This window comes from Anopheles arabiensis, chromosome 3 (assembly GCF_016920715.1).
Source record: "Anopheles arabiensis isolate DONGOLA chromosome 3, AaraD3, whole genome shotgun sequence".
NCBI lineage: Eukaryota > Metazoa > Arthropoda > Insecta > Diptera > Culicidae > Anopheles > Anopheles arabiensis.
Genome location: NC_053518.1, coordinates 90146634 through 90157664, shown reverse-complemented (window position 1 = coordinate 90157664; position 11031 = coordinate 90146634). Strand labels below are relative to the sequence as shown.

At 54.6% G+C, this 11031-nt stretch overlaps 2 protein-coding genes across 2 annotated transcripts in view; both read right to left on the bottom strand.

Annotated features, from left to right (window-relative positions):
• Positions 1–3613, bottom strand: part of LOC120900237 (chromodomain-helicase-DNA-binding protein Mi-2 homolog) — an 8808-nt gene extending 5195 nt beyond the window's left edge. The window contains exons 1-2 of the mRNA XM_040306979.1: positions 3312–3613; positions 1–2095 (exon numbers count right to left, since the gene is read on the bottom strand). The exon at positions 1–2095 is cut by the window's left edge and continues 4163 nt beyond it. Of these exons, the coding sequence (XP_040162913.1) occupies positions 1–2095; positions 3312–3348 (2132 nt within the window). The 5' untranslated portion in view covers positions 3349–3613. The remainder of the gene's footprint in view (positions 2096–3311) is intronic.
• Positions 3614–4333: 720 nt separating this feature from the next.
• Positions 4334–10267, bottom strand: LOC120902668 (DNA-directed RNA polymerase I subunit RPA1). Its single transcript, XM_040311625.1, has 7 exons — positions 9414–10267; positions 8095–9339; positions 7831–8023; positions 7263–7762; positions 5933–7194; positions 5666–5864; positions 4334–5586 (listed from the first exon to the last, which is right to left on the bottom strand). Exons 1-7 carry the CDS (start codon positions 10079–10081, stop codon positions 4413–4415), a joined length of 5241 nt encoding a protein of 1746 aa, XP_040167559.1. The 5' UTR covers positions 10082–10267; the 3' UTR covers positions 4334–4412.
• Between the last annotated feature and the right edge of the window lie 764 nt (positions 10268–11031).

Here is an 11031-nt window from a genome sequence, read left to right as displayed (position 1 = left end):
ATGTCGTCCTCCTCGTCCTCCCACGTGGCCTGATCGTACGACAGCTCGCGCCACTTGACCAGATAGAGCGTGCGGCCGTCGCGCATCGTCCGGTGGTTGATCACGCGGTGCACCATCAACCATTCCGGCTTGACGCCGTACCGGTAGTACTTCTCCTCCAGCTCCGTCTCGTTCAGCTGGCAGTTCGTTTCGCGCATGCGCTGGATGCGCTTGTACCGGTTGTCCTCCTCGTCCAGCGCCTCCTCCAGCTTGGGCGGCTCCTCCATGTCGTTCTTGCGCGTGTAGTACCGGAACATGAGCGGATGGTGCACGTCCAGCTGCAGCTCGGTGATCCAGTCGCAGTGCCAGTACGACTTCTCGTGCCACTTGACGAAGTACTCGCGGCGCCGGGTCGATCCGCCGGCCGCCGCCGCCGCACCCTTCGACGTGGACGGTTCGTCCGGGTTGATCGGTTTGTCGGTCCAGCGCCAGGTCAGTATCTTCTGCACCTTGTCCGCGAGCGGCGGGCAGCTGCAGCGCGGACAGCGCCACTCCCCGTCGGGAATGTCGTCGAGCGGCGGGTTCAGACAGAACGTGTGGTACGCCGAGGGACAATTGTCGCAGCACAGCAGCTCGCCGCCGTCCTTGCACACCCGGCAAAACTCCTGATGCTCGTCGTCGTCCTCGTCGGCCGGCCCCTCCGCCTCGCACGTCGGACACGACCACTTGCCCTCGGGCGTGTCCTCCAGCTCCGGATCGAGACACACCAGATGGTACGCCTTGGGGCACGTGTCGCACAGGATGATCTCGCCGCCCTGCTGACACACCTCGCAGTAGTCCTGGTGCTCGTGCTCGCCCTCCTCCCCACCGTCCGGGAATTTGCTCTTCTTCGACTTGTTCTTCTTCTTCGACTTGTTGCCAATCTTGGTTTTGGCCTTCTTGCGCACCGCCGGCTGATCGGACGCTTCGTCCGCGGCGCCCCCATCGGCCCCACCACTGCCCCCGATGGCCGATTTCGCCCGTTCCGGCGTGTCGGGCTCGGACTGCTGCAGCATCTTCTCGAACTCGGCGTCCGACTCGCGCTCCGAGCCGCCGCTCGCGTCCTGCTCCTCGTCCGAGCTGGCGTTCTTGCGCTTGCCAAACTTGATCTTCAGCGTCGGCACCTTCTGCTTGCGGCTGTTTCCTCCGCCGCCGCCCTTCTTGTTGCTGCTGCTGCTACCTCCACCGCCGCCGCCGCCTCCGCTCTTACCCTTCTTGCTCTTGCGCGTTCGCTCCCGCTCCACCTCCTCCTCTTCCTCCTCGTCCTCGTCGTCGTACACCATGTCGTCGTGCTTGTTTTCCGTCTTGCTGCGCGACCGGCTCGACTTCGGCACGTACTCGGGCGTGGGCGGCGCCGCCGCCGCCGTCTCCTCCTCCCGCCCGCCCGTCTCGCCCGATGTCGCGTCCTCGCTCGAGATGTTCGGGTTGAGGGTGCAGAACTCGCGCCACTTGGCCGCGACCAGCATCATCAGCTTCGCCATCGGGACGCGCGGATTCTCCTTCGTCAGGATCGGCCGCACGTGCGTCTGGAACATCTTGAACGTGACCAGATTCTCGAAATCCTCCTCCGTGTACTCGATCTTCACGTCGGTCAGATCGAACGAGCTGCACACCTCCTGGATCGTGGGCATCTTTTCCTTCTCCTCCGACTTCTTCTCCACCTCGCTGGCAGCCGCCGCCGCCGCACCCGAACGACTGCTGCTGCCCTTCTTCCGATCTCGGCCACGCTTCGGGCGTGACTCGTAGTCGGACTCGGCGGCCGCAGCGGCGGCCGCTGCAGCTGCAGCCGCTGCCGCCGCCGCCGCACTGCTTCCCCCGTCATCGCTCTGCTTCTGGTCGCTCTCGTCGCCGCTGTCGTTCTTCTTGCGCTTTTTCTTCTTGCGGCCGCGCTTTTCGTCGCTGCTGCGCGCTTTGCGCTTTTTGCCCTTCTTCTTCTTGCGGTTGTCCTCTGGCTCGTAATCGTCGTCTTCGTCCTGCTGCGCGTTGCCCTTCGTGTTGGTCTCCTCGTCCGAACCGTCGTCGGCGTCGGCCGCTAGGGATGCGTCCGCTCCCTCATCCAACATGCCGCTCTCCTCCTCTGGAAGGGAAAGCGATTCAATCGGAAATTTTAGCATTTGATACATCGTTATGTGATCTTCAAAGATGAAAATGAGGAGATGAATTGGTTTGTTTGGGATTGTTTTAATCCGATTGTTTGGTAAAAATCAGATGTACAAATTCTGCCCAAAATCCTTTATAATCATTTTGGGAATATTCTACCAATAATGTATTTTTACCATACAGAATCATTTTAAAATAATCAGAATCTTCAAATTGTCTTAAAACTTTCACTTCAATAATTTTTAAATATTTCAAACAAACAAAAAATGTTACAGAAATGAACGGAATAAGTCTAACGGTTCATATTCGAAATCATTTCAATGTTAGTGGCTCTTTCATACTCCCTCCTTTCCAATCCTCCCTCACCAACAATCGGTTTGTATAGTTGAAGGTGGAAGGGAAGGGGCAGGAAACGAAGGAAGCAAAGCGAAGCCCGGAACGAGGGAAAATGGAAAATCCATTCCCAAGCGGGCGAGGGTTGAAAAAAAGCGCAGGAGAGAGAGGGAGAGCGAGAGAGAGTGAGTGAAAGAGAAACAGAGAGCTGAGAGAGAAAGACATGATCACCTCTCTCTGCGTAGTCAAAGCGAATGGCAAGAACTGGTGGAAGAGTAAGAAGAGTAAAAAAAGCGCAAGAAAGCACAACCCTCCTCTACCTTCGGCTACCACCTACCCTGCCCGCACGCTTCATGACCTCATTGCGGAACGCTAGCGCTCCGCAATGGTGTGCGGCGTAGTCTTCCCACCCCTACCACCACTCATCCTGTCACCAATCCTTCCTTTCCACACCTTTCCTGAGGCTTGCAGATTCAATCAAAGGACACTCGTGCAGTTACAGTGACCTTCACAATAAATGGTAGTGGTTTGGGAGGGTAAAAATTCTACATGACTGTAGAAAAGATTTGCTACCACCCCTTCCCTCCGCCATTGCGCACCCAACAGAGGGCAAAAAGCGGGCCGATCTTCCGTGTTCCTAACCGTTGCAGCACGTTAGAGAGAAAAAAACACAAACAATGCATTTGTGTTTGCAATGTTGCGTTATTTTACCGGCAACGGTGTGTTTCACCGCTGGAAAATAAGATTTTCATAGTTCTACCACCTTTTCGTGCTGCCCCCCCTCTAGTACGAACAATGGTGGCTCCCTAGCCAGCCCTTCTTACCATTCCCGTCAGCACCCACCCCTCCACTCCACTTACCGGCAATGGATTCATCAATTTCCTCATCGGATGCCATCGTCGGTTGGCCGGTTTTGCCGCGCGCTAGCACACTTCACACTCTACACACCCTTTTGCCCTGCGTGTGGGGCACACTTGGCGCTTGCCTTCGGACCGGAACACGCGCCGTTTGGTGCCGGAAAACGGTGGTGAAAAAACAGGACACTTTCTGGGAGCCGACCGTCCGAGCCAGCACACACGCACACAAAGCGATTCCAAGATGGCGGCGTGGGCTGAAGCGAGCAACGCGCGAACGCTTGTGTACGGCGACAAAAACAAACGGCGACGCAAGGTTTACATACAGTCGAGCTCGGGCCGGTTGTTTTATCCAGGCTGTAAGGATGTTGTCTATTTCATTTTGAATAGTACTAAGGGGATTGTAAAAATATTTATGAAGGTCAATAGAATTTATCAACAAAATTGAATGCAAAATAAACCAGTATAAGCTTAAAATGTCGTCAATAATAGTTAATATCCAACTGAACGGGAAGCTGGTACTCTACTGTGGATCCAAATGCCATCATCTTGACAAGCGAAAACCAATAGCTGTCAAATTTGACTTTTGGTTATCGAATTAATTTCAGTTTTTTGTTATTTTAATTGATAAATTGTTGTATTTAGCTGCGAAAATGACTCTATTTCATTGCTTGTTACAGTCATAAATGTAAAATGGAAACGATTTCACTTGAATCTACGTTTTATTTTTTAACGAAAGCTAGGGATGGTCCTGCAAAGGGATTTTGGTTTAAAACGACAGTTACAAAAACTTGATCAGCTTATGTTTCGTTCTTTTCCAAATGCATGCCAAAAATTATGTTTTTCAAATGCATTAACTCGTTTCAGAGTGATGTTTACGATCTCAAAGCTCATTTGCACTGATGTTAGTAAGCAAGGAATAATACCACACGACGGTGTAGAGGATAAAGCTCCATTTTTTCAAACATTTTACCATTTCCCCAGCCATTCTTATCGATCTTCTTTGTCATAAATTTTACTCACTACTCAGCATTTCACAAGAATATTGTTAAAGAACTTTATTCAAAGGCTATATGCAAAAATGGGTTTGTAAGCTACCATGCTCCCTTATGCCATTGACGCCTCGGCATAGTCCTTCAGGGCGGACGAGTAGAGCGTAAACGAGCCCGTGCCCACCTTGCACGGCTGGCCCACGATCAGCCTGGACGAGGGTGACTCCAGCCGATCGTTCGTGCCCTTCAGCAGCGCCTCCTTCAGGAACTTGAGCGACGATTCGAACGAAATCTGCTGCAGCGGCGAGACCGAAGACTCCATCGCCATGCGGTTCATCGCCTGGTACCGGCCGCTCGCCGTCATGTAGTCCGCCACCAGCAGCAGATGGCGCGGATCGATCGTGATGCCGTACACGCTGAACACGTTCTGTATTTCCTTCACGATCACGCGCGACGCCGCCTCGATGCCGTACCGGTTGGCCATCGCGTGGATGTCGTTCGTGTACAGCCGGTTCAGGTCCAGCACCTTCGCGTGCGCCGTCATCGCCGACATGTTCGTACCGTCCGTTCGTAGGTACAGCTGATCGTTTTGCATGTACGTGATGGCGCGCTTGATCCGGGGCACCTCCCAGATTACCGATTTGGCGGCCACATCCCGCAGCACCTTGGTGAAGTCGATCTCCTTCAGCTTGAGCGGCATGTGCAGCACGATCTGGCACCACCGTTTGGCGACCCGATCGTGCTGGAACTTGCTGACCTGCGCGTTCACCTGCGCCAAAAACATGGTCTCTTCCGCTTCATTCAGCGTTTCCTCGGCGCCGGGCATCGCTGCCAGCTCCTGCCCCAGCTCGTCCTGCTCCTTTTCGTACTCCTCAATCAGCGCCTCCTCGATGCAGCGACTCCTCGATGCCTTGGCGGACGGAAGCTTTTTCTTTTGCTTTCCCCCCGCTGCTGGCTGCTTTTGCGCCTCCTTCTCATCCTCTTGCTCGTCCTCGCTAACGCCCGAGTCGTCGGAGCTGGCCCCCGCAGCATCCGCATCCGCATCGTTCTCGTCATCCTCGTCGTAATCGTGCTCGTCCTTGGTCTTACCCCGGTTCTTCGCATCCGATGCATCCCCATCAACAGCCGGCGTGCCACCATCGTCCGAGTCACTGTCGCTATCCGAATACACAGCCTTCTCGCTCTTATCAACTTTCTCCGGCTCCTGGCGATCGATCTCGTCGTCCTCTTCAGTGTCAGCCCCCTTCTTATGCTTTTTCGATTTACCTTCCTGCATTTCAGTGTCGATTCTGTAGAATGGAATGGAATAGCACATCAGCGTATGTAAGAAAAGGCCCTCGACACGCCAAAGGATGGTTTCATACTTACAGCACATTCTTCGCCGATTCCGCTCGCCGAATGGCGGCAAACATTGCTTTGAAAAATTTGCGCGACATGTGCCGAAGGATGCCGCTCGGCGTAACGCAGTAGTCGTGATCGTACGCGTCCTGCGGAAGGAAGTTGAAGCGTATGGTGTGCTGCATGCCGCGCGAAGGATGCACCACCAGCTTCGACTTGATATTAATAGCTACGGAAAGCAAGATACAACGTATTAAATAAAAGAAAAGAGCCAACACACATGACGGTTGCACTCACTTTCCAGCACATCCGCCACCGTGACACGGTTGAGCGATTTGCGCAGCTTCTCGGCCACCGCCTTCAGCCGCTCCGGTTTGCGGTGCGGCAGGAACGGTATCTCCATCGACGGTGTCTTGATCTCGGCCGCCGCACACATCAGAATCTCGCGCAGACGCGGAATACCGAGCGTCACGTTCATCTCACCGCGCCCCGCGAAGTGGAACGTGTTGAGCGTCATCTGCGTAGACGGTTCGCCGATCGATTGGGCCGCCAGCACGCCGACCGGTTCGCCCGGCGCCGCCAGCGACGCACTGCCCTTCACCTGCATCAGCTCGTCGATGTTGTGGAGCGGCTGCTCGGTGCGCTTGTACTTACGCACCATCGCCTCCAGCTTCTCCGACAGCACGCCGTAGTGCGAATCGGGCGGAAAGACGGCACCGACCGGATCGGGACAGTGGGCCGCCCTTCTCACGTACTCGCGCCGGGCTGCCGGCTCCAGCTTTGCCCACCGCTTGAGCAGCTTCTCCGTCAGCTTCGTACGGCCCGACTTTTTCATCTTGTCCGGGTTCGGGAGCTCCGCCCGCAACGCTTCCGCATGGTCGGCCGAAAACAGAGCAAAAGCGGACGTGCGAACGCGCTGCACCTCCGTCGGCCCTCCGCCATTCTGCTTCGTCCAGCGTTTCATCTTTTTGACGTGCTTCTTCAGCGCCTCGTTCAGCGGATCCTCGTCGCGGGACGTCTGCAGCCGCTTCAGCACCTCCGGCTGCACGATCACGTCCCGGTTCATGTCGAGAAAGCGCGTCTGCTTCTCGTTGCCGATGAACTGCGTCTTCGCAATGTCCATACCGTCCTCGCCGAACATGTACTGGATCACGCTGCCGTCGCTGTCCCGCACCGTCATGTCGTAGTGCACCGACAGGCCCTCGAGATGCTTCACCAGACAGCGCTGCAGGTAGCCGGAGCGGCTAGTTTTCACCGCCGTATCGATCAGACCCTCCCGACCCGCCATACAGTGGAAGAAGAACTCCTGCGGCTGTATGCCCGTCATAAACCGGCCGTCAATAAAGCCGCCCGACTTCGGTGACGTATCAAAATCGGCAAAGCTCGGCAGCGAACGGCCGGAAATCATGAGCGGGGGTCGTTTGCCCTCCAGCTCGATCTGCCCGAGCAGGCACGAGATTTGCATCGTGTTAACGGTCGAACCCTTCGCACCCGACTGTACCATCAGCTGCAAATTGTTCTCCGGGAACTTGCTGATCAAGCCTTCCGGCAGGCATGCGCTGTTAAAAAAAGGCGAAGTATAATTAATAACACATCAAATTGGATTCCCATTTTTTTCCTCACTTACTTGTTAATCCTGTTGGTGTACGTATCGAGCACGGTCTTATACTTCCGGTCGAGTATGGCGCGAAACTTTGGATTCTTCGCGTACGCTTCCCGCATGCGCTGGGCCAGCTCGTCGCGCGAAACGCTCGCCGGCAGCTCGAGGGCTGAGGTGGCCGCTTCGTGCCCGGCCACCGCGCGACACTCGCGTATAATTCTGGACCGCTTCCGATCCGCCTTGCTCTGCACCAGAATGTCCCGTACGCCCAGCGTGAACCCTTCCCACTGCAGGTAGTAGGTGAAGAGCCGCGACAGGGACGAAAGGAGAGCGGTGGAGCAGACGCCCCCGTACAGCTCGTACATGCAGTGGATCAGACCGTACGGTGTGGCGCCGAAGTGGTTCTTGTCGAGGATGCCGCTCAGCAGCTCACCCTGCCGGATGAACACCTCCGATTCGGACAGCTCGTTCTCGCGGAGCGGTGTGCCGCCGTACTCCCAGGGACGGGCGGCAAGCACACACCAATGCTGCGTAGAGAGGGGGAGCGATTATAAGTGCTTTTTGCGAGTGATTTATTACCACCAAGCGCCCTTACCTTGTTGTTTAGCTTCGACTTTCCCACCAAGTTGATGTACGGCATGCCCTTCGGTGTGCTGTTCTTGATGATGGTCGAGATGATTTGCTTGCCGGACCACAGTCTCACCGGCTTCAGGATGGACGGTGGCAGCAGCTCAATATTGCCCTTCTTGTTGCTCAGCGCCTGAAACACTAGCTGCTGGTAGTCCTCCCTGCAAGGCAGTAAGGGGTTTGATGAGGATTCGGTTAGAGAGTCAAGCGTCTCAGTCCTTCACCCACTTACCGATTGAAAAACTTGCCGCGTATGAAAAGCTTCACCGCCGATACGATGTGATCCTGAATCAAACCACCCAGCGGTGTGCCGTCTTTCGGCACGAGGTATTGGTACGGCACCGCCACCAACCCGTACGCCTCCGCCCGGGCCACCTCGTTCTGCGGCAGATGAGCATTCATTTCATCCCCATCAAAGTCCGCATTGTACGACTTGCAGTTCGAGTAGTGCAGGCGGAAAATCTTCTCCCCACCGAGAATCTTCGCCCGGTGCGCCATTATACTCGGTCGATGCAGTGTGGGCTGCCGGTTGAGCAGCAGTATATCCCCGTTCTGCAGATGCCGATGGACGATCTTGATCGTATCGTCGCCGCTCGACTCCGCGCCAGCACCGTGCGGCGTTAACAGCGTTTTGGCCAGCGATTGGCGCTGCGTCACGTTCGTGGACGATATTTTGCTTACCCGCCCGTTCGCATCTTCGATCATGTTCGCGCCCGGATAGACGTCCGGCCCGTTCATCACCCACTGGCGCAGCTCGGCCACATTCCAGGGCGTCACGGGGACCGGGTAGGTGAGCTTCTTCGCGAACCGCGTCGGTATGCCGATCTCCTCCACCCCGATGTTCGGATCGGGCGTGATGACCGTGCGGGCCGCATGGTTCACCCGCTTGCCCATCATGTGCATCCGGATCAGGCCGGCCTTCTTCTCGATCAGCTGCTTCAGCCCGAACGTGACCACCTGCTTGCCGCCGGACAGCTTCTCCACGTCCAGCAGCTGGTCGACGTTCGACTGCAGATCGCACCAGGCGTGAAACAGCTTCTCCGTCACGGTGGCGCCCTTCGCCTGCTGGTGGATCGATTTCAGCTGGCCGAACGTCGCATCGCTCATGCCTTCCGGTTTCTCCTTTCCCTCGCTGCCGAGCAGAATGGCCCGCACGGTTGCGTTCGCGACGAAGATGTTGCGCAGCAGCACCGACTGCGCGTGCTCCATTACCGAGGAGCGGCCGGGTACGCGGTTCGCTCGGCGAACGGGACGCATCTTGCACGGCGGCACCGGTACCACCTCCATGAAGAAAATGTCCGTCGGATATTGGGTCGTCTCGTGCTTGGCCGAGTTCAGTACGGGAAAGAGCAGCGACAGCAGCGTGCCTTCCTGCTCGTACAGCTTGCGCAGAAACATTTGGCTTTCGCGGGCGAGCACCACCTCCGTGGACGATTTTACCTCCTCGTCGGTTGGGTTCTTGTTTCCCTTCTCCTCGCTGCAAAGTGGACAAAAGAAAATACATGAGCGCCTTCGCCCTCTAAGTGCTTGTGTTTGTGTTTGTGTACTTACAGAAACGCCTTCTTGTCCGCTTGCGTCCACCGTATCGTTAGTTTTTTATCGGTAATGCGAACACGCTGCAGCATTTTCGTACAGTGGATGCAACGTTTCGATTCCTGCCTGAGCGTGCTGTTCACGATCGCGGTCCGGATCGTGCTGGAGAGCTTCGTGTTGCCGAGCTTGTTGTACGGCTCCTTGCGCAGCAGGTCCTCGTAGTACGTTATCTCCTCTGGTATGGCATCGTGCGGATTGGCCTGCAGTTTCGTCTTGTACACGTCGATCTCTTCCGCCTCGACGATGTAGCCGGCGTCGGCCAGCCGTAGCTGCAGCTCGAGCAACGATTTCGCTCCGTCCTGCAGCTGCACCCGGGCGCACGACATGCAGGTAATGCGCAGCAGACTGCTAACCGTGCGCATGAAGAACGGATTGTACACGACCAGGTCCAGCTCGATCAGCCCGAAGTGGCCCTCGCACGTGCTGACGTCACGGGTGCACGTCGCACAGATTTCACCGAACCCGCACGGACCCATCGCCGGATCGTACAGCCCGGACTTGACCGGGTTGCCCATGTCATCGAACGACCGGTACGATTCCACCTTCATCACGCTGATCTTCCGCACGTCCTCCGTCGTAAAGACGGAGAACTCGAGGTTGGTTGGATCAAGGTTCACGATCGTCATTGTGTGGCCTTTCCACGATTGCCTTCACCGAAACAACAGCAACAGCGGTAACCGGTTTGTGTAAGTTTTGTACGAAATAAACAAAAACTACGTTTCAGCCAGTTAATTCACGACAAAAGTTCACGAAAAGATCTTGCCCGATTTGAAAACGTGCACATGGTTTCGGCAATTGACACTTTTTGACAGTTGTTAGCCGGCACTGTTTACGAATTGTAAACACGCGGGACGATATCAACCCTTGCATGCCATGGCATTGAAGCGATGGTTTTGTTTTTGTAGCGTAAGAAGCATTTTAAAGAGTGAATAACTACTGCTGAGGATAGCAGAGTATTTGTAACAATTTTTGGATGTTTTCCAAGCATCTGAAACATTGATTTGTCTTTGTTCTATGGTTTGGAATCGTTTGCATTCATCACCGGATAGGAAACGCTATAGCTCCGGAACGGAACATGTACGTACCCAATGAGCAAAAGTGATTCGAGCAGTTGTTTGAAAAGGGAAGTACTCGAGCTAAATGAACCATGCTAAAAAAAGTATCGATGTGGTTTGAGAATTATAAGAATTATATTTTTCTCACTTATAATGTTTCTTTGAAAATATAAATAATTATTTGAATGACTGGGTTCTGTAAAAGAATGAGGTAGAGAACATAGCACAAAGTAGTCACAGTGATTGTAGTGCAGTCTATTCTCTCCTCCTCTTCAGCCCCTTCTTCTTCTTCTTCTTCTTCTTCTTCTTCTTCTTCTTCTTCTTCTTCTTCTTCTTCTTCTTCTTCTTCTTCTTCTTCTTCTTCTTCTTCTTCTTCTTCTTCTTCCTCTTCTTCTTTTTCTTCTTCTTCTTCTTCTTCTTCTACTTCTTTTTCGACTTTTTCATTCGGTAGATAGTTTAGAGCAGCGGTCGGCAAACTTTTGCGGCAAAGGGCCAAATTTAGTAAGTAATCTAAAGCCGCG

Bases quoted from the DNA above. Each gene is read 5' to 3' on its own strand.
- LOC120902668 (XM_040311625.1), bottom strand. From the start codon at position 10,081: ATGACGATCGTGAACCTTGATCCAACCAACCTCGAGTTCTCCGTCTTT. The intron at 9,340-9,413 runs GTAAGTACACAA...TCCACTTTGCAG, and splicing joins GCGGACAAGAAGGCGTTTCT to CGAGGAGAAGGGAAACAAGA. The intron at 7,763-7,830 runs GTAAGGGCGCTT...CTCTCTACGCAG, and splicing joins AGTCGAAGCTAAACAACAAG to CATTGGTGTGTGCTTGCCGC.